The sequence below is a fragment of the Emys orbicularis genome, chromosome 5 (genome assembly GCF_028017835.1).
Source record: "Emys orbicularis isolate rEmyOrb1 chromosome 5, rEmyOrb1.hap1, whole genome shotgun sequence".
Lineage (NCBI taxonomy): Eukaryota > Metazoa > Chordata > Testudines > Emydidae > Emys > Emys orbicularis.
In genome coordinates, this window is record NC_088687.1 from 111,921,259 (window position 1) to 111,944,414 (window position 23,156).

Here is a 23,156-nt window from a genome sequence, read left to right on the forward strand (position 1 = left end):
TAGAATTCTGCCTTGGCTCTCTGCACTGTGCTGCTGGCTTCTGTGACAACTCCTTCTGGGCCTGACTCACTGAAGTGACTTACCCTTTCTCTTCCCAGTCTGAGGGAGAAGCCATCAATTGTTAGCAGGTGAAGGCCGGTTATATCATGAGGGAAACCTCAAGATTGAGGGGAATGATTTTACCAAAGCCCCATCCTGCCAGCCAGTTACCTGTGACTGACCGTGCTTTTCTCAATAAAGCACTGTCTAAAGTCTCCAAAATCCTGGGAATGTATCTGATTTTCAGGTGGATGATACCTGGATATTAGCCTTTTCTTAGGGGCCTTTTAGCTCATGTGGCTAAATAAAGTCTCTAAACTGTTGGAAGAACCATTAACAACTTTGCCCTATTTTTAGATTCTACCTTATTGGCGGAGGAATCCCTATCATAGTTTGTGGGATAACAGCAGCAGCTAACATCAGGAACTACGGCAGCAGGCCTAATGCCCCATAGTGAGTATTGGATATTGACAGCTTTGTAATAAATTGTTATATGATTTTTGGTTGGCATTTGGGCAAACAAAATATAGATTCTGATTCTTTTGGAAGATATGCGACATAGCCAAGACTTATTTCAACAATTCAAAATGGTGCTTAAAAATTGTGACTTCTGAGAGGGCATCTGTCTTGATGTGCTATCTTTTTTTGTTGTTTTTTTCCAGTTGCTGGATGACGTGGGAACCTAGCTTAGGAGCCTTTTATGGACCAGCTAGCTTCATAATTTTCATAAACTGCATGTATTTTCTCAGCATCTTTATACAATTGAAACGACACCCTGAACGCAAATTTGAACTTAAAGAGCCAGCTGAGGAACAGCAGCGTTTAGCAACCAGTGAACATGGGGACCTGAATCATCAGGATTCAGTGTCAGTCTCACTGGTTTCCACATCAGCTTTGGAGAATGAGCACAGTTTTCAAGCTCAGCTTCTGGGAGCAAGCCTCACTTTGTTTTTGTACGTTGCTTTGTGGATTTTCGGGGCCTTGGCAGTTTCTCTGTATTATCCCATGGACTTGATTCTTAGTTGCTTTTTTGGGGTCACATGTTTAAGCCTTAGTGCCTTTCTTATGACGCATCATTGTGTTAATAGGGAAGATGTCAGGCATGCTTGGATAACAGCCTGCTGTCCTGGAAGGAGCACATACTCAGTGCAAGTTAATGTTCAGCCCTCCAATTCTAGTGGGACTAATGGAGAGACTCCTAAGTGTACCAACAGCAGTGCGGAATCTTCGTGCACTAATAAAAGTGCATCGAGCCTAAAAAATTCTTCTCAAGGTTGTAAACTAACCAACATACAGGCTGCAGCAGCTCAATGCCATCCTAATTCTTTACCACTGAACACAGGTCCTCAGCTTGATAACAGTCTGACTGAGCATTCAGTAGACAATGACATCAAAATGCACGTGGCTCCATTAGAGATTCAGTTTCGGACAAATGGACATCAAAGCCGGCACCATAAAAACAGAAGTAAGGGACATCGCGCAAGCAGGCTTACAGTGTTGAGGGAGTATGCATACGATGTCCCCACCAGCGTGGAAGGAAGTGTACAAAATGGCTTATCTAAAAATCGACAAAGCAACAGTGAAGGACATTCAAGGAGTCGAAGAGCCTATTTAGCATACAGAGAACGCCAGTATAACCAGTCCCAACAAGATAGTAGCGATGCTTGCAGTACACTTCCAAAAAGCAATAAAAATAGTGAAAAACCCATTGCTACAAACAACAAAAAGGATGTTCTGAGGAAACCAATAGTAGTTGAACTTGAAAGCCAGCAAAAATCATATGGCTTAAATTTAGCCATTCAGAATGGACAACTTAAAGGCAGTGGACAGGATGGACCCTTGCTCACTGCAGACAGCACTGGCAATATTAGGACTGGGTTATGGAAACATGAAACTACTGTGTAGCAATATTGTACTTCATCATGGGAGAAACTCATGTGAACTGTGATTCACACATTCCTTTAAGCTATTAACGCTTTTAAAAACTGTTTACAAACAATTGGTACTTCATTAGATAGGAGGAGAAGAGAATCTGCCATGCAAAATATTTTATACATTTTGGGAGTATCTTGGGTGTTTTTTACAAAGAAACTTCTTCTCTTCTGTGAATTTTTTTTTTTTTTTTTTTTTTTTTTTTTTTTTTTTTTTTTTAAAGCATCAGGTCCGGTTTTGAGATGCAGACCAGAACTTTTAAAAAAATTCTTACAGATCGCCCCCCACATGTGTCCACAACACATTTCAAGTTTGTATTAAAATGTGTATTAAAGAGTATTTTCCCAGCAAGCATTATGTAATGTGCAAGTTTGTCAAGATTATTAGCTGTAGTATGTCTTTTTGGATTTACTACTTAATTTCAATGTCTGGGAATTTTACCACAGCTTTTAGTTGCTTAAAAAAAACCTGTTTCTAAATGTGCCGATATTTCACATGTAATGCAGCTGGTTTGGTTGCATTAATCCTGAAGTTTGAATGAAACAGAGAAACGACATTTTTAAAAATAAAAGGTTTGTGACTTAAAGACAACTCTGTTGAAATTCCAAGCTCAATTTTGTAAGTGATACATAAATTAGTCATGTTTTCATGTAGTAAAAGTGAAATATGTAGTAAATGCATAATTATGTTTCCTTAATGTTTCTGGCTGATATTGGCCAGCTGACATCGGTACATAACACAGTCCCTAATTCATTGGCCTTCCATCTCCTCAAGCTATTTTCTTCATTTGTAAATTGCAGTAATTCTAGATGTTATTTCTATAATCTGAACCAGAAGTGCTCATCACCCACGACTGGGGCTAGATTTCAAAAGAGCTCAGCATCTCCTGTTGAAAACACATTCTATTGCCATCTTGTGAAAGAGTGATAGCAATATCTTAGTAAAGAGTTACCATTTAGATGCTCCAATTTTGATTTTTACACCAGTGGGAGAGCAGAATCGGGGCCTTTGAGTTCACCTGTCCCTCAAATGTCGACTACTAGTCACCTGCAATTCAGTTGATGTCACTGAAATATCCAGTCACTAGTTTCCCTTCAGAGCATTTTAATTTAATCTTAAGCAGCAGCTGTGTAAGAAAATAGTTGCTTCTTTATTTGACATTACTCACTTACATGAAAGTTAGTAAACCAGGAAGTGCCCTTTATAGTGTCATCAAATTGACAGGAACTAAGAACAAAGTGGGGATGAAAATGCCATTTTTAATTCAATTATACTAATCTGGGCAGCAATTTCAAAAATATTTGAATCAGCACAATGATGCACAATTAATTTTAAAAAGTTAAACTGCGTATTTTTAAGAATATGGTGCAAAGTGGAATATGAAAGAAAGGCCAGATAGTGTTAATCGGTATTTATTTAGTTTCCTGTATTTCACTTTGTTTATATTGATTATATCTCAACAATCATTCTACATTTTGGTAGTTTGTGGGGACTAGAAGACAGTATAATGTTTCAGTCTGTGAAGCTTATTCTTTTGCTGCTTTGAGGATTTTGTAGCTGTATATGCAAAGTGTCATTTGTGATTTATTACTTGTTGGTTGATGTTCCTGTATCTAAAACTATTCGTATTCATATGTTAGCAGATTATTATTTTTTTTTTTTTTTGCTGTTGTATAGTACTAGCATATAATTGGGGAAGACACTCATCTCTTGAGCACCTTCTGCTGCTGCATGTGGTACTGCAGGCCTCCTCCTGCTTTTGGTGCCATCTGAAGGTTGTCAGCCTCGCTGGGTGGGTCTCCAGCGCTCTGGCCAAGTCACTAAGTCCAAAAGAACCCCTTCCAAGGTAGTAAAGAGGCCAATAAAGTGTCTCTGCCCTCACTAGGTCTTTGGTCCTGCTGTGGGCCATTTAAATTCAACCCTTCACTCAGGCTTCCAAACAAGCCTGTCCCTTTTTTGGGATTTACACCATTTCACCTTTGACCAGTGGTGGAGCCCAGGCCTGCCCGCTATTGTGCGTTCCAACCCAGGTACCCTATAAATAGCAGCCATTCACTTCAATTCGTTGCTGTTACTTCCCTGGGCCTCTTCCCACCTCACCTATTTATCTTCATCCCTTACCTTAAGGTTAAAGTTCTCATGTTCTCACTCTCCCAACCAAACTCTGGTTGCCCCTTGAGCTCCTTTGGCCAGAGAGGAGCACCCTTCCTTGCTCCTCTAGTCCAGTCCAGGAACTGACTTGCTAAGTCCTTGAAGCATCTCCTTTTATCTAAGCCTGCTTGGTTGCTTCTGTACAGCCTCTCTCGGCAGGCTTGGAGGACCCACCTTCACAGCTCTTTTCCGGGGGCAGGGTGTAGCAGGACCATGGGGCCTCCAGCAGGGGGTCACAAAGGGCCTGGTACACCTAAGTCACATCACATCATAACTACTCCTTTCAAGTTGCAATGTAAATATGCTCTCTGACTGGTGAACTGCAATTCATAACCTGTCAGAATCCCTTTCTTTATTTAATTTTAACATTTCAAAGTTGTCCCTGGAGGAGTGACAAATTAATTGGTGTGAAATTTCTAAGGTATTATACATGCTTCTCCATTAATATCCTATATGCTTCTCCATTAATCCTGAGACAATAGCAATATTAAAATGGAATTATAGTTGAGAATATATGTTGAGAATATATATAGTAATTTAGTGTAAAATATATTTTGGAAATATTAACATTATCCCAAAAGCAAGCATTTTAAACCCAGGAAATTCAGAGTTGGGGTTAATCTTAAAAGAACTCTAAACCTGTTACATATAGAAGTGCGTGGCTAGTGCTGCCAAACCATATTAATTCTACACTGTAGTGACACCATATAATAACCCATTATTATAATTATGAACCGTGATTTTAGTAATTGTGGTCCCAGATTAGGTTAATCTGTTTTATTTTTTACCCTACTACACTATCACTACAAGGCAGCGTTAAAATTATGTGGGCTCCCTAACTGTGCATTCCCAAACTTCAGTGTGTTAGGATTTCTTTTAAGTAACTTAAACTCTGAATTTGGTGGGTTATAACACTTGACTTGGCCATAATAATAACATTTTTCTAATGTATTTTACTCTAAATTGCTGATGTGTACTTCAGCCTTAACTCATTCTTAATGTAGTTTTTGTCTGAGAATTCCTGTAGGGTTTTTTTTTTAATTACAAAATGGATACATGAACACTAAATAAGAAATGGAGAAAAAATGTTACCATGTGATATTTAATATTTTTGAATTATTAGAAATATCAACCTTTTTTTTTTTAATTTAAACTTTTTATAGCCAGATTCACTGGTATACTCTAACTGCCACCTGACTCCTGATCAGCATACACCATCCAAAGCATAATGGTCAATTCAGCTAGATTTACAGCTGCTTTGTTTCACCAGAGCAATGCAAAGCAGCTAGAGTGTAAACTCCTGCTTTTTGCACCCCCTACATTCCTTTGCACACAACCTTCCCTGCTCCTGGGGGAATTCTGCACCAAAAAATCCAAAATTCTGCATATTTTATTTGTCAAAATAATGCAATATAATCACACCAGTTTCACTTATTTTGGTAATTTATTTAAACTACCATACAGAAAAAATATCACAATAACTGTTCAGCATTTCCTAAACACATGAAAGTTAAGTTACAAATACTTGGTAACCAATACCCTGCATTCCAGTTATAATCCTGGATTTTCATTTAAATTACAGGACTTTTATTTTGGTGTTCTGTAAAGTAGAATGTTGCTTTAAATGGCTCAGACTTTCACACATAAAAGTCGTACAGTTTTGCTAATCATTGTCCTGCATTTTTTGTAATGGGTAAATAAAATAGATCCTGAGTTGTAATCTAACCCAATTATGCCTCTCTGTCACAGGGAAAAAAGCAAGAAAGCACATAGACCTTCCTAGCTAAGGATTCCGTTACTGTCATTTAGGCCTTGGCTACACTTGCGAGTTACAGCGCTGTAAAGCCTCCCCCAGCGCTGTAACTCACTCCCCGTCCACACTGGCAGGGCACTTACAGCGCTGTATCTCCCTGGGTACACCGCTGCAGGTACTCCACCTCCCCGAGAAGCATAAGAGATACAGCGAAGTGGCTGTGACTCACGGGTGTGAGTGTAAACGCTTGCAGCGCTGTACTAATCACCTTGTCAAGTGGCCAATCCTCTCCATCGTTGTGACCAGCTGCAGGAATGCGGAAGTGCCGGTTTCAAAGCTCGTACCACAGAGAAAAGGCAAACAGTTTGCTATTTGCTTTGAGTGAGTGAATGAATGAGCAGGGGGCCGGGAGTTCGGAACTTGCAAAATAGAGTGCCGACACGCTCCAAAAAGCACTCTCTCTCCCCCCACACTCCCTGTCACACTCCACTCCACCCCACCCCGTTTTGAAAAGCACGTTGCAGCCACATGAATGCTGGGATAGCTGCCCATAATGCACCGCTCCCAACACAGCTGCAAATGTTGCAAGTGTGGCCACGCCACTGCGCTGGTGTGGACAGTGTGGACAGACTGCAGCGCTTTTCCCTACTCAGCTGTACGAAGACAGGTTTACCTCACAGTGCTGTACAGCTGCAAGTGTAGCCAAGACCTCACAAGAAGGATCCTTTACACCAGTGGTTCTCAAAGCCGGTCCACCACTTGTTCAGGGAAAGCCCCTGGCGGGCCAGGCCGGTTTGTTTATCTGCTACGTCCGCAGGTTCGGCCGATCGCAGCTCCCACTGGCCGCGGTTTGCCGCTCCAGGCCAATGGGGCTGCAGGAAGCGGCACAGGCCAAGGGATGTGCTGGCCGCCCTTCCTGCAGCCCCCATTGGCCTGGAGCAGCGAACCGCGGCCAGTGGGAGCCGCGATCGGCCGAACCTGCGGACGCGGCAGGTAGACAAACCGGCCCAGCCCTCCAGGGTTTTCCCTGAACAAGCGGCGGACCTGCTTTGAGAACCACTGCTTTACACCACTCTGGCAAGGTAAAGGAGCTTTAATTGACTAAGAATGGGAATAATTAAGTAACAATGAGAACATTAGCAGCCTGCCTACTTAGTTGTTACATTTCTGCTCTGCCTCAGGGACACAGCCTGCTTCACACACCCCTATGCCTCCAAGGCTGGGATGCAGCAACAGTGACTGAGAGGGACAGAGTGAGTCGTTCTCATGCAGGCAGGCATCCAGCCCCACCCCCTTAACGTCCCTCCACGCACGCCCAGCCTCCCTCCTGCCCCCCCACGGTGATACGCTCTCTGCTGGCGGCTGCTCCCAGCAGACACGCCCGAGCTGCTGGGAAAGAGGTGTGTGTTCCCCACAGATTTCTTGCTCCCCCATATTTCTGTAGGGGAGCAAGAAATCTGCGGAAGGTATTACCCCGGGAGTAATTCCCTTGTGCACACACCCAACTTCCTCCCCTCTGTATCTATTGCACCCTGAATGACCTTGCACTCCTTCCCTCCCACAAGGGTATAAAATGCAGAGCAGCCCCAGTTGCCAAGCAGTTCCTTCTTACGGTCTGTGGCAGCAAGATGGAGTTACACAGTGTACTTCTGCATCCCCATAGCTACTTAGATGAGGGTTTTTGTAGTTAGTTTTCTTATTTCTTAGTTAGGTGTCTCTTTAAGCCCACTGGGGGGGAAAAAGAAATAGGTATATAGACGTGGAAACAAAAAAAGGTTATCTTGGTACTGGGGTGTAAGTCTGATGGACTTTAAAACCTTGCCCTGCCTGTGAGACAGCTATGCGTGTAAATAAGGGGCATACTAAATATCTCTTGTATAGAGGAATCTCATCCCAGTCAAATATTCAATGTGTATATCCTTTTTCTAAGTACATGCAAAAACCTTGTGACATCCATTGGAAAATGTTTTTTTTTTATGGAAAGATCAATGAAAAAGCATCTCTGACTCCTCCAAAACAATCTACTGCTGCCGCCTCAAAGCCTATCTCCTTTCAGTACTCTAGCTATAAGAGATGCTACTCTGGGAGCTCAGTGGTCTTGTGACACCAAGACATGCATCTGAGAAATGTTCTAAGCCTTCACTTCAGATCTCTTTGGGTTAGTAATTGACCCTTATTGTGCAAGCTTGGAAGCAGCAGAGACCTTTAGATGGAGCTCAGAATTGGTCACCGTCCTCAGTATCAGCCAAGAAGTCTACTCTTCTGACTTGTCCAAGCCTGTTCCTCTGAAACCTGACTAGCATGAAGAGTCTTCAGATGCTGCAGTCACATTCCCCTGCTACAGTACCGCATGGTTACTCCGTGGCCATTGGTGATTACATCGCTACCAATTACATTGATACTGCCTCACAATCTTCAGTACCACATCTTGATAGGAAGGTTTTATCTGCTGAGAAATCTGCATCAGTATCATCATGCACAGGATTGTCTTTGTCAGTACCACTGTTGTATGAATTTAGATGGAATGTATGGGTTCAAGGTATTAACGTAACTTAGTCATTGTCCAATATTCAGCAGTGTTAAACAAGGTCTGGGCCTGGTATAGAGAGACCTTAACCTGTATAGTAGCATGGCAAACACAGTATAAAATTAATGCAAAGGTTAGAAATGTGTTGATTGAAACACACAAAAGGAAAAGAATCAAAATGAGATAAAGAGCATTGAAACTGAAATTGGTTGTTTATGCAAAAGTCCCTTTAGATACCACGATGCTTACTACCATGTGTCAATCCATCCAGGTTACAGGAAGCACCTGAGTTTTTTTGTCAATGCCTTCAACTCCGTCCTACCATTTGGTGTGTCTATGGCGTCACAAGTATTTACCAAATGCTTATTTGTGGTAACAGCGAACCTGAGGATACAAGGCCTTCACACATATACTTCACTTTTGGTTGATTCAAGGTCACTCATCATTAGGGATTAGGGGGCGGAGCTTGACTGATTAGGGGGCCTATAAAAGAGGCCTCCCAGCCAAGCAGCGAGCAGCTAGCAGCGAGCAGCGGTCGGCAAACAGGGGAGTTTAAGTGGGAGTTTACAGGGGGAGGTGGAAGGGGAGGCAGGAGGGCGCGGTGGGCGGTGTGCTCTGTTTCCCCAGAGGCTGAAGGCAGAGACCATAGCAGCCATGAGCCAGGCAGCAGGGGACACAATGCAGATGAAAGCATGTAGCAGCTGCGGTATGTATATAGTCCTAGCAGGTGCACCTGATCAGAGGTATGTCTGTATGAAATGCCGCCTACTTGCCCTGTTAGAGGAAAAGGTTCGGGGGTTCGAGATGCAGGTAGAGACCCTGGTAGAGTTTAGAAGGGGGTTCGAGCAGCTGATGGAGCAAAGGCAAGGGGTGACTGAAGGGGAATGCTCGGGGGTGCAGGTGGAAGCTGGGGCTATGGTCTGTGAGGGGGGAATGTCGGGGGGAGAACAAGAGCAGTGGAAGCATGTGACCGTGAGAAGCAGGCCAAGGAAAAGGAGGGCTAGTGAGGGGGAAATAGAACTCAGGAACAGGTTTGGGTGTTTGGCTAACGAGGAGGGGACGCAGCAGGTGGTAACTGATGGTGGGAGGCAGAGGAAGAAAAGAAGGGCAGCTAGTCCAATAGACAGGGGGGAGGAGTTGATGGAGACAGCATCAATACTCAGCCCCGGGAGGATACAGGATGGCAATAGGGGGACTATAAGGGAAAATGGAGACAGACAGGAGTTACGGCCGCAGGGAACAGGGGATAGATTGGTAGATTGCGGTGCCCCTAGGCAAAGGCAGGTTTATGTGATTGGGGACTCCTTACTGAGGAGGTTAGACAGGCCTGTGACCAGGGCGGACCCAGAAAACAGAAGGGTGTGCTGTCTGCCGGGCGCTAAGATACGGGATGTGGACCTGCGGTTGAAAAGGATCCTAAAAGGAGCAGGTAAGAACCCCTTGATCGTCCTTCACGTAGGAACAAATGACATGGCTAGGTTCTCGCTAGAGAGAATCAAGGGAGATTATGCCAGGCTGGGGAAGACGCTTAAGGAAGTTGAGGCTCAGATTATCTTCAGTGGGATTCTGCCTGTTCCTAGAGAAGGACAGCAAAGGGCAGACAGAATTGTGAGGATAAATAGCTGGCTGAGGGAGTGGTGCTATAAGGAGGGCTTTGGGATGTATGGCCACTGGGAGGCTTTCGGGGACAGACAGCTGTTCTCGCGGGATGGACTTCACCTGAGTAGGGAAGGGAATAGACTTCTGGGAGGGAGGCTTGCTCATCTCATCAAAAGGGCTTTAAACTAGGAACTTGGGGGAGACGGTTGGGAGATGTCCAGTTAATCTCCACGCCAGATTCCAACACTGAAAAAGAGGGCAAAGAGATAAGCACAGATATAGATAGGGGTAGGGAATTGGACATTAGAAGGAGGGGGCGGATGGACGCTACAGGGTCCGTACCAAAGTGCATAACTAATGGGAGAAAGGATAGACAGCATACGGTAAGATGTTTATACACCAATGCGAGAAGCCTAGGTAACAAAATGGAGGAATTGGAGCTCCTGGTCCAAGAAATGAAACCTGATATCATAGGAATAACCGAAACGTGGTGGAACTGTAGTCATGACTGGAGTACAGGTATCGAAGGGTATGTGCTGTTTAGGAATGACCGGAAAAAAGGTAAAGGTGGGGGTGTGGCACTGTATGTGAATAATGAGCTAAAATGTAAAGAAATAATAAGTGATGGAATGGATAAGACGGAGTCTGTCTGGGCAATGATTACACTGGGTAAAAGAACTACTAGAGCCTCCCCTGAGATACTGCTTGGGGTGTGCTATAGACCGCCGGGATCTAGCCTGGATGCGGACAGGGAACTATTTAATGTTTTTAAGGAAGTAAAAACTAATAAGAGCTGTGTAATCATGGGGGACTTTAACTTCCCGGACATAGATTGGGGAACAAATGCTAGTAACAATAATAGGGCTCAGATGTTCCTAGACGTGCTAGCAGATGAATTCCTTCATCAAGTAGTAGCTGAACCGACGAGGGGGGATGCCATTTTAGATTTGGTGCTGGTGAGTAGTGAGGACCTAGTTGAGGAAATGGTAGTAGGGGACAACCTTGGCTCGAGGGACCATGAGCTAATTCGGTTTAAACTAAATGGAAGGATTAACAGAAATGAAACTGTGACTAAGGTTTACGATTTCAAAAAGGCCAACTTTAATAAATTAAGGCAACTACTTAGGGAAGTGGATTGGGCTAACATACTTAGAGAGCTAAAGGCAGATGAGGCCTGGGATTATTTCAAGCTGAAGTTGCACGAGCTGTCCGAGGCCTGTATCCCGAGAAAGGGGAAACGGTTAGTAGGCAGGAGAATTAGACCTAGCTGGATGAGCGGGCGTCTCAAAGGGGCGATTAAGAAAAAACAGAAAGCGTACAAAGAATGGAAGAGGGGACAGATCGGCAAGGAAACCTACCTTATTGAGGTCAGAGCATGTAGGGATGCGGTGAGAAAGGCCAAAAGCCGTGTAGAGTTGGACCTCGCGAGGGGAATTAAATCCAATAGTAAGAGGTTTTATAGCCATATAAATAGGAAGAGAACAAAGAAAGAGGAAGTGGGACCGCTGAAGCATGTAAATGGAGTGGAGATTAAGGATAATCTAGGCATGGCACAATATCTAAATGAATATTTTGCGTCGGTGTTTAATAAGGCTAATGAAGGGCTTAGGAATAGAGGGAGCGGGACAGAGGGAAATAAAGGAGGGGCGATTGCAATTACAGTATCAGAGGTGGAAGCCAAACTTGACCAGCTAAATGGGACTAAATCGGGCGGACCGGATGATCTCCATCCTAGAATATTGAAGGAGCTGGCGCGAGAAATTGCAAGCCCCTTGGCGATAATTTTTAATAAATCTGTAAACTCGGGGGTGGTACCGATGGACTGGAAAATAGCTAATGTGGTTCCTATTTTTAAGAAGGGGAAAAAAAGTGACCCGGGTAACTACAGGCCTGTTAGTTTAACTTCTGTAGTATGCAAGGTCTTGGAAAAAATTTTGAAGGAAAAAGTAGTTAAGGACCTTGAGGTGAATGGCAATTGGGACAAATTACAACATGGGTTTACGAAAGGCAGATCGTGCCAAACCAACTTGATCTCCTTCTTTGAGAAAGGAACAGACCTTCTAGATAAAGGAAATGCGGTGGATCTAATTTACCTCGATTTTAGTAAAGCGTTTGATACTGTGCCACACGAGGAATTATTGGTTAAATTGGAAAAGATGGGGATCGATATGAAATTCCAGAGGTGGATAAAGAACTGGTTAAAAGGGAGACTGCAGCGGGTAGTACTGAAAGGTGAACTGTCGGGTTGGACGGAGGTCACCAGTGGGGTTCCTCAAGGTTTGGTTTTGGGTCCGATTTTATTCAATCTATTCGTTGCTGACCTCGGAACCGAATGTAGGAGTGGGCTGATAAAGTTTGCGGATGACACAAAGTTGGGAGGTATTGCCAATTCGGAGAAGGATCGGGATATTCTGCAGGGAGACTTGGATGACCTTGTAAATTGGAGTAACAATAATAGGATGAGATTTAATAGTGAGAAGTGTAAGGTGATGCATTTAGGGATGACTAATAAGAATTTTAGTTATAAGTTAGGGACGCATAGGTTGGAAGTGACGGAGGAGGAGAAGGACCTCGGAGTCCTGGTTGATCGCAGGATGACTATGAGTCGGCAATGTGATGTGGCTGTGAAAAAAGCTAATGCGATTTTGGGATGCGTTAGGCGAGGTATTTCTAGTAGGGACAGGGAGGTGCTGCTTCCGTTATACAAGGCGCTGGTGAGACCTCATTTGGAGTACTGTGTGCAGTTCTGGTCTCCTATGTTTATAAAGGAAGAACTCAAACTGGAACGGGTACAGAGAAGGGCCACTAGGATGATCCGAGGAATGGAAAACCTTTCCTATGAAAGGAGACTCGAGGAGCTCGGTTTGTTTAGCCTAACCAAAAGAAGGCTGAGGGGGGATATGATTGCTCTCTTTAAATATATTAAAGGGATTAATACCAAGGAGGGAGAGGAATTATTTCAGCTCAGTAGTAATGTGGACACGAGAACGAATGGATATAAACTGGCCGTGGGGAAGTTTAGGCTTGAAATTAGAAGAAGGTTTCTAACCGTCAGAGGGGTGAAATTTTGGAACAGCCTTCCGAGGGAAACGGTGGGGGCGAAAGACCTTTCTGGCTTCAAGATTAGGCTTGATAAGTTTATGGAGGGAATGGTTTGAAGGGATAACGTGATTTTAGTCAATTATGCATTAACGTGCCATCGCGGGTAAAATGAGGGTCCGGCTGTAGAATCTTGCCTGTATGCTCGGGGTTCTGCTGATCGCCATATTTGGGGTCGGGAAGGAATTTTCCTCCAGGGTAGATTGGCAGAGGCCCTGGAGGTTTTTCGCCTTCCTCCGCAGCATAGGGCAGGGGTCGCAGGCTGGAAGATTCTGTTGTGGGTGGGTCAGCTTTTGTGGCCTGCATCATGCGGGAGGTCAGACTAGATGACCATATTGGTCCCTTCTGACCTTAAAGTCTATGAGTCTATGAGTCTATCATGGCAGGTCTTAAAAGATGTTCACATAATTCTCCAGCAGTTTTCCTGGCTAAGCCTCAGAATCAGTCACAACAAATACACTTTCACCTCTATTTTACTGATAGAGTTTATAGGAGTGATGTTGGAGACTCGGTCAGCAAGAGCGTACCTTCCTCAAGGAATCATCACATTTGAGATCTTTCAGAATGAAGAACCTCTGTGAAAATCTGCCTCAGCTTGCTGGGTCACACGACAGGTTGCACTCATATGACTTTGTCCTATTCAGGAATAGTTGAGATCAGTTTACACAGCATGTACCTGCCTGTAGAAGTTCCTTTCAAAGTACTGCCTTCCCTGGTTTGGTGTACACACCCTTGAAATATCTGCCAAGGTATTGTTTCACTCGCCACTCTTTTCAAAGACTTTTGTGGCAGATGCATCCAAACCAAGCTGGGGTGTACATTTAGACAATCTTCACATTCAGGACCTGTGATCCTAGGCAGAATCTGGTGCGTGTCACACCTCCAGGTTGTTTCTTCTCATCGTGGGCATTTCCACCCACTCCTACAGCAGTGCTATACCACAGACAATACTACAGCAATGCACTATATAAAGAGATGAGGGAGAGAGATCTTTCCCTTTATGTCAGGAAGCAATATATCTATAGGACAGGTGCTTCCTTTATCAAATCAATCTCCTAGCCTTTCACTTACTGGGTTCCTAGAATATCTTGGCAGATCAGCTTATCGGGAAGGGCTTCACCCATGAAGAACTCAGAGACTAGATCAGATATTTCTAAAATAAGGGGTCTTTGCCATGGACCTGTTTGCTGCCAATGTAAACACTGTCCTATGGTTTGCTCCAGAGGAGAAGTGAGGCCACACTGTCTTACAGATGTTTTTCTGATCTGGTGGGGAAAGGATCTGCTATATGCTTCCCCCCTGCCCATTCCACTAATTCCCAGAGTCCTTAGAAAGATGTGTCAGAACAAGGCCCAGAAGATGATGCTGATGGTACCAGCCTGGACATGTCAATTTTGGTATTCCAACCTCATGCACACATTAGCCTGACCACCTCTTTCACTTCCAGACATTTTTCAGAACAAGGCTTAATATTGCATCCAGACCTGATGTATTTACATCCACTGATGTGAAGGCTAGTTAGTTATGTTGACAGGAGCTGTTTGGTAGCAGTACAAGAGGTTTTCATTCGAAGTACAACAGCTTCTACAAGACTGGCATATAAAGTCAAATCGAAGCAATTTTTTTGTGATCCATTCAAAGGCACCTTTAGCCATTGGAATCTTCTGTTCCAATTATCTTGGACTATTTATTGCCTTTGAACACTCAGGACTTCCAATCAGTTCTAGACAGTATCTCTGCATATTGTCAGTTGAAGATCATGCCCTCACCCATCCCATTTTATCTAGATTTCTGAAAACTGGCTCATGCATATCCACTGGCTAAGGAGCCCTTTCCTACCTGGGACTTGAATGTGGTAGTTTTCTCTTTGGTGGATCCTCCTTTTAAATCTATGAAGTCATATTTAATCGATCACCTCTCTGTTAAAAAAGCATTTCCTTGGATTGTAGAGTGAGTGATATTCAGACCTTGATAGCCCAGCCCTCACGCACTAGTCCACAAGGACAGTTACTCTCGGACCACACCTAAAATTTTTACTGAAAGTGGTTTTGGATTTTGACATAAATCAATTTTATATATTTACCAGTATTTTTTCCCAGGCCTCATGACTCTCCAAGGGAGACTAAACTTCATTCACTTGTTCTTAGAGCTGTGTCCTTTTATCTTTCTAGAATGAAGCCATTTCATAAATCACCCAAGGTTTTTTTGGTTTAGGGTTTTCGTTTTATTTTGCAGCGATGTTGTTGTTCTTGGGGTTTTGTGGCTTTTGGTGATAAATCTTAGGGACAGGCTTCAAAAAGATTATGAAAGTGGGTTTCAAACTGTATTACGGTCTCCTATGCATCAAACTACCTCTTCTGTCTCAGATAAAGGTGCATTCTACAACTGCTCAGGAAACATCTGTAGCTTGTCTTAAAGAGACTCCTTTTTTGGGGGGGGGTAATTTGTAGGGCAGCTACTTTGGAGTTCAGTTCATATGTTTATCAGTCACTACTCCATTGTGGCAGCCTTGAGGTCAGATATTCAGTTTGACAGGACTATCCTACATTCATTATTATCTAGGTGAGAGTCTGCCTCAGCTTTGAGTCGCATGACAGTTGTACATATGAGAATCCACATGCAAGACTGCATCTTCATCCTCATGTTACCCCGAAAACATAATTTGGGTACCCCCAGAATATCTAACCTGTTTGGTTATAACAAGTAATCTGTTCTCATTAGGTATGGATGTCCAGAATGGTTAAGGAAATACTTGTAGGGCACGGATACAGCCTTCCGATAAATGATTGACACAAGCAGTGTTTCAAAACAAGGCACCTTTTATTGAACAATTTCTTGACACAACAACAATCTGAACACAAATCCCTTATAACATGTTAAAGAGTATCTCAAGCCACATTGCCTTATAGTTTGAAATTGTACTAAGTGGATGCTCCCTGTTTCAGATGTCCAGTCTGTCACAGGTAGCTGACAGCAATTTTTAGATGTTCATTAGGTTTTACAAATATAAATCCCTTTCACAATCTTTATTAACCCCCATATGCACATATATATGAACACTATACTATGGTATGCTATAACTATGATCATGGGTGGATTTTGGCAGTCTTAGTGTGCAATATAAGGAGTTCTGCAGAGGAGACAGGAGGTTGCTCCCAGCTTGGGCCCCTGAGGCGTGGAGTCAGAATTTTATATATAAACAAAGTGATTAACAAGCGACAAAGAGTCCTGTGGCACCTTATAGACTAACAGACGTATTGGAGCATAGCTTTCGTGGGTGAATACTGTGACAAAGTACCTCCTCTATCTTGGTGGGTCCTGCGCTTATTGGCGGATTTTCTTGCCTCAGAGATTCACCATGTGGGTTGGGGAACAGCCCAGAGACCTTTCCCTCTGGAAGAATCCACAGTCCAGGTCAATTGGGAGGTTTGGGGGGAACCCGGGCCCGCCCTCTACTCCGGGTTCCAGCCCAGGGCCCTGTGGACTGCAGCTGTCTATAGTGCCTCCTGTAACAGCTGCATGACAGCTACAACTCCCTGGGCTACTTCCCCATGGCCTCCTCCAAACACTTTCCTTATTCTCACCACAGGACCTTCCTTCTGGTGTCTGATAACGCTTGTGCTCCTCAGTCCTCCAGCAGCACACCCTCTCACTCTCAGCTCCGTGCGCCTCTTGCTCCCAGCTCCTCACACTCGCACCACAAACTGAAGTGAGCTCCTTTTTAAAACCCAGGTGTCCTAATTAGCCTGCCTGCCTTAACTGGTTCTAGCAGGTTCCTGATTACTCTAGTGCAGCCCCTGCTTTGGTCACTCAGGGAACAGAAAACTACTCATCCAGTGACCAGTATATTTGCCCTCTACCAGACTCCTGTACCCCACTGGTCTGGGTCTGTCACAATACCCACTTCGTCAGATGCATGTAGTGAAAATTTCCAGAGGCAGGTATAAATATGCAGGCAAGAATCAGTCTAGAGATAACGAGGTTAGTTCAATCAGGGAGGATGAGGCCCTCTTCTAGCAGTTGAGGTGTGAACACTAAGGGAGGAGAAACAGCTTGCACCCCACCATCAACCTCAGCCTGGACCAATCTACACAGGAGGTCCACTTCCTAGACACCACGGTACAAATAAGTGACGGTCATGTCAACACTACCCTATACCGAAAACTCACCAACCTCTATGCCTACCTTCATGCCTCCAGCTTCCATCCCAGACCCACCACACAAAAGCAGTTTCTCCTCCCTTGGTGTTCACACCTCTCCTGCTTGGCTGTCCGTAGTCTTCTCTAGTCTTCTCCAGTCTTCTCCTTCTCTCTTCTCCTCCTCCCACCACACACTCCAGCTTGCCAGCTGTCTCCTTATATTCCATTTTCTGACCTTTTCTGATTGGTTGACCTTTCAAGCTGCCTGCTCCCTGTGTGGGTGACAACTCATTCAGCCAATCAGCTTTGCCCTTACATCATAGCTACTCCTCCTCCTGTCCCCTCCGTGCAGGTGTTTTGAGTCATTCTCCTGAACTTTGTTCAACCCTTCCTATTGGTTAATTTAGTCTATATCCTCCATCTTGGGAATTCCTAATAGAAAATAATAGCAGCAGCCATATTGTATTTTTAACTACAAACTGTCATTAATTATAACTTCCCTAAAGCATCTAGCCTGAAACTACCTACTGTTCCCTGCAAACTAAAGCATTCTAATGCTAACACTAGACCAATACTAATGCTAATTGGGAGAGGTGTATTGTTACAATGTTTCTCACTCTTCCCCCCCGCCCCATCCCAGCTATCAGTATCTCTCTCCAGGGTGCTGCAATCTACACAGAGGCCAAGCAAGTGAAAAGAAAAGAAAACCTCTGGTAACAATTCCCTTATATGACTGATGGACAGATTTTTGTTTTCCAATTGTTTTTAGTCCCTTATGGTGGGCCTGGGGATGTTAAGCCCGGGACTTTGATTGAGGAATATAGTTTTATGATTGAGCCTTGGGGCACTGTCAGATAATTAATACATATGAATAATATGGAAATAATGTATGTATTTGTAATGTATATGGGTATAGATGTATAGTATATATGTGTACATATGACACCACCTTATATGCAAGCATAACAATATTTTTCCAGTATAGTATTGTAGTCTGGCCCTTTTACTTTGGTGCCGCAGATAGCAACACACTCCTATTAGGGCAATTACAGTTATCACATGTATCATTATTGGTAGTAGGCTGAGTGTTTTGAAATACTGGGATAGGCACTGCTATAGTGTGTCCCACTGTGCTGAGTATATGAGAATTAAAACAGAAATTTGGAGTAGTGACATTACAAATAGGGTGACCAGATGTCCCTATTTTATAGGGACAGTCCCGATATTTGGGGCTTTTTCTTCTATAGGCGCCTATTACCCCCCACCCCCATCCTGATTTTTCACACTTGCTGTCTGGTCACCCTAATTACAAATGAGGTCTTCATATATAATTTTTTTTGTGTTTAGTTAGCACACAGTACTGTCCATCCATGTTATAGATTACCCTTACTGCTGGTTGTCACCCTTGGGTAAGCTTTGCTGGGCAGGAAACAGGAACTGCTAGCTTTTCTGTTCCATTTGTTGCATTGCTCTGTGATACACCAGTAGCTGATGTAGATCCATTTATTTTTTATGGATGCTGTCTTCCAGATAACCTACTGAATGGACAGTAACCAATTTATCCAATATTGGTATCCAGACACTGAACAAGATTGTTTTGCATAACATGTGCCTTGCTTAGGATGCAGTGACACAGACCCCAAAGTGTGACTGGTACTACCAGGGAATTTGTTTACCCAATCTGTAGTTACTATGTAACTTAATTTTTTTTGACCAATTTGTTTTTTCTTGCCTTCATGTTGTTTGCTGCCATTCGCCTGTTGATTTTTACCTGTGTGTTGGTTAAACAGTTCAGCAATGTTATGCACATTGTAAATGATGTACAGCAATAATATAACAATACAGCAATAATACAGTAATACAGCAATAATACAGTTGCTTTTACATCGTAGCTAAGTTTAAATTAACTGACATGGTTTTTAACTGATTGCCAGCTTAGTTATCCATATATGGTAGATTGAGGTATATTTGACCAGTCTCTTATTTATAAAGCACATCATTTTTCTTTTCTTGATGCTTGGGGATTCCTTCACTGTATACTGATATCTTCTGATGTTTTTGTGGTGTGATATCTTCTGGTGTATTTGGTCTGTGGGATGCAACCTTAAACAGCTAGTTAGTTAACATCATAAAGTTTTTTTTGTTTTACATTTTTTTGTTTTCAGTAACCCAAATTTAATACATAGATTAACTTAATGTGTTTACGATATAATAGGGACCAAGTCTTTTATAACACAAGTTGCAATTATTGTATAGACATTTATTTTTACCTGAAATGCATTACTAATGTTTTATACTAAATATAATATTTAATTGCTAAAATAGATGCTCACAATCTTCTGAGAATTTGTATTGCTTTCCCTTGCTGAACACCCTGTTTTAGCAAAAGAGTAACATAATTGTTACCAAGCTTTTTAGAGTTAATTTGCTTGTGATACCAATTCCACTTTTAACTGTTTAGAAGCCCACATGTTAACAACACGGCTTCCGTTTAACATAACAAAAGAAAAGTGTATAAAATTAAACCCAGATGAATTTTAAATGCAAGTTTATGCAAACACTTTGAGGATATTAACGTTTTATAATACTTTGTCATGTTTAGGAGCCAAAGGTGGAAACCTGTTGAAATTGTTTGGTTATATTTATGCACAAGTTGTTATTTTTAAACATTTTGCTATGATATTCTTATAACTATATTTAAAAGTGCAAACAAGTGTATAAAACCCCCAACAAGAAATTGACATTTTGTTAATGTTACCTTTACATTAATGTTGAGGATTCCCCTTAAATGTTTTTCTTTGAATAAAATATTTTTTAAAATGTAGAAAAAAACTCTGATTAATAAGAGAATTTTTTTTGTGGTCACAGGGGTTACTCCCCTGACCCCCATCTTCTCCCCCTCCCCCAAAAAAACATTTCCCCACCAGTTGCTGTTCTGGCCCGTCAGGGTAAGCAGCTGGCGTGCTGGGACACTTTGTTTACTTACGTTTACCTGCGTGCCTGTGGACACTTGAGGTAAACAAACCATCTCGGCCCACCAGCGGCTTATCCTGATGGCCCGGGAGCCAAAGTTTGCTGACCCCTGAATTATAGGGTTGGCTTATGAATGGGTCATAAAAATTTTCCATTTTTACTTCTCCATCTTGGGGGCGGGGTAGTCGGCTTACAAACGACCCAGCTTATGATCGAGTACGGTCAAACCTCGCAATAACGCGCCCCGCCATAACGTGAAATCGCATACAGGTCTGTCGCATCTTACGCGCATTTAACATGCGTGATTTCAACTTTATGTGGTTGGCCAAAAAAAAAAAAAAGAGAGAGAGAGAGAGAGAGAGAGAGAAAAACAACAATTTTAATAATATACCTGTAGTGCGGGTGATTTCGCCCACCATTGAACTCAATGGGGTTTTGGCTATACGCGGTTTTCGCTTTACGCGCTAACCGCGGAACGGAACCCCCACGTAAGATGAAACAGACCTGTATAACGTGATCATAAGTTGGCTCCCCTTTAAGGCCTAATACCAGTGGTCCCCAACGCCATGGTGCCCGCCGGGACATTGATGTGCCCCTGCCTAGTGCCCAGCAGGGGAGAGAAGCTGCGGCCCCGTGCCTGCCGGGGACAGGGAACTCCGAGGCTGCGGGCGCCGGTGCTCACTGTCCCTGGCAGGCGCGGGGCCGTGGCTTCTCTCCGGCTTGGAGAGAAGCCGTGGCCCCGCGCCTGCCGGGGACAGAGAACTCCAGAGCTGCGGCCATGGCTTCTCTCCGGCTTCTCCGGGGCTGCAGCCCCGGAGCTCTCTGTCCCTGGCAGGCCGGAGAGAAGCCGCAGCCTCGCGCCTGCCAGTGACAGAGAACTCCAAAATAAGTCTTGAAAAATTGTTGGCGCCTGCCACACACTTCTCAAAACATGAATGTGCTACTGGCCACAAAAAGTTTGGGGACCACTGGTTTAAGTCTTGTAAAAAAAACAACGATTATCCCAGCCTGTTTTAAACACAAAAGTAGTAATTTAATTAAATGTACATGAAAGAAATGTGAAATCAACTACAGTACTGTATACTAATCATTGCGCAGTGTGCAAAGTCAATCTTGTTGCATGACTTCTTAATTTTAAATGTCATCGCTTCTTAAAAAAGCTATCTAGTGTGGTCTGCTTATTTGCCGCGGACTGTTGGCTTCTAGCAAAGTCAAGTATGCTTCTGAGTTGGAGGATTTTGATGCTCTCTACGTCTTGAGTTTCCAGCCACCTCAAACTGGCTTCTAGGTGCTTTACTGCCTCAGACGCTTTTGGTGAGGGAGTTGAGGTGCCATCATCGTCGTCGTCATCATTATCGCCACTGGTTTCGGGCTCTGGTGGTGCAGTTTCATTCTTCCCGCTGACATTTGCAACAATTTCGTCATCTGAGATGTGTTCATATATGGGGCAGATGTAACATGCGGAGATAGCACCCCAGGCTTTCCCGCCGAGGTGACAGACTTCTTTCAAGTTGAGTGATGCCAGTGATGTGTGGACAGAGGAGTTGTTACCCGCTACCATCCACTTGATCATTTCCCGACGATAGTTTTGTTTAAATACCGATATGATGCCTTGGTCCAGTGGCTGGATTTCTGATGATGTGTTCTTCGGGAGATAAGAGACTTTAATCTTGCCGTCATGACTGACAAGATTTTCCGCTGGCGGGTGGGCAGGGCAATTATCCAGCAGGAGGAGAGCTTTTTCCTCCTGCTTCAGTTTTCGCAAATGAGCCCGAACGGCTGGCACAAAAGTTTTATGGAACCAGTCTTTAAATATGGAGCTATTCATCCATGCATTCTTGCTGTTGGTGTATTCAAAGGGAAGGGTTTTCATATTAACATGATGAAAACATCTGGGAGACCTCGCTTTTCCGATCATCAGAGGTCTGAGTTTGTGGCTGCCAGACTTGTTGACGCAAAACAAGAGAGTGACTCTGTCCTTTCTCTGCTTAAAGCCTTCTCGTTTGTGACTGTCAGTCTTGGTTGCGAGGGTGCGATCGGGTAACATTTTAAAGCATAAACCAGTCTCGTCGCAGTTGTAAACTTGATCGGCTGTGTAGCAACCTTCCTTTAGCAACTTTTTAAGCTCAATTGGGTAGGAATCAGCAGCCTCTTTATCAGCTGAGCGGATTTCCCCAGACACAAGAACTTGGCTTATCGCGTGCCTTTTCTTGAATCTGTCCAGCCAGCTGTTACTCGCCTTAAATTTGGATTCATTTCCATTGATAAGGCGATCAAATTTCTCTGCTTGAGCTTTCAGAATAGGGCCAGAAATAGGAACTCCTTCTGAGTGAGCCTGGACAAACCATTGATACAAGGCTGAATCTAGGCTTTCGTCATTAGCAAACTTGACCTTTTTGCGCTGTAAACCAGTTTCCTCTTCAAGAATGCAGGGTAGGCTACGGAGCTTTTCTTCTTCTTTTTTCCACCCTCGCAGAGTGGACTCGCTAATTCCTAGATATCTAGCAAGCTGAGTTTGTTGTTTGCCCTTCTTTAGTTGATCCAGGGCATACAATTTCTCTCGTGCAGAAAACGACTTGCATTTGCGAACTGGCGTATCCATAAAGGTAAAATATTTTTTAAAATATAGGAAATTAATAACAACTTCATAGACAAACACCATACACATGTACAACCTGAGAACTACAGTAAGTGCAATGGCCACAAGTCACTTTATCCTATAAGACTGGAAAAACGTGGTTTATTTATAAATGTCGTAAAAAAAGTATAGTATTCCGGCAAAACGTGAACAGTATTACGGCAGTGGTCCCCAACCTTTTTGTGGCCAGTAGCACATTCATGTTTTGAGAAGAGTGTGGCGGGAGCCAACAATTTTTCAAGACTTATTTTGGAGTTCTCTGTCACTGGCAGGCGCAGGGCCGCAGCTTCTCTCCGGCCTGCCAGG

At 43.5% G+C, this 23,156-nt stretch overlaps 2 protein-coding genes across 2 annotated transcripts in view; one reads left to right on the top strand and one right to left on the bottom strand.

Annotated features, from left to right (window-relative positions):
- The window catches only part of ADGRA3 (adhesion G protein-coupled receptor A3), a 112,141-nt gene extending 110,197 nt beyond the window's left edge, over positions 1–1,944 (top strand). Inside the window, exons 18-19 of the mRNA XM_065405107.1 lie at positions 397–492; positions 702–1,944. Coding sequence (XP_065261179.1) covers positions 397–492; positions 702–1,944 — 1,339 coding nt within the window. The remainder of the gene's footprint in view (positions 1–396; positions 493–701) is intronic.
- A 19,409-nt stretch (positions 1,945–21,353) lies between these two features.
- LOC135879686 (tigger transposable element derived 5-like) lies at positions 21,354–22,814 on the bottom strand. Its single transcript, XM_065405735.1, has one exon. The coding sequence runs from the start codon at positions 22,812–22,814 to the stop codon at positions 21,354–21,356; it is 1,461 nt and encodes a 486-aa protein (XP_065261807.1).
- Between the last annotated feature and the right edge of the window lie 342 nt (positions 22,815–23,156).

Coding starts and splice junctions, on each gene's coding strand:
- LOC135879686 (XM_065405735.1), bottom strand. CDS start 22,814: ATGGATACGCCAGTTCGCAAATGCAAGTCGTTTTCTGCACGAGAGAAA.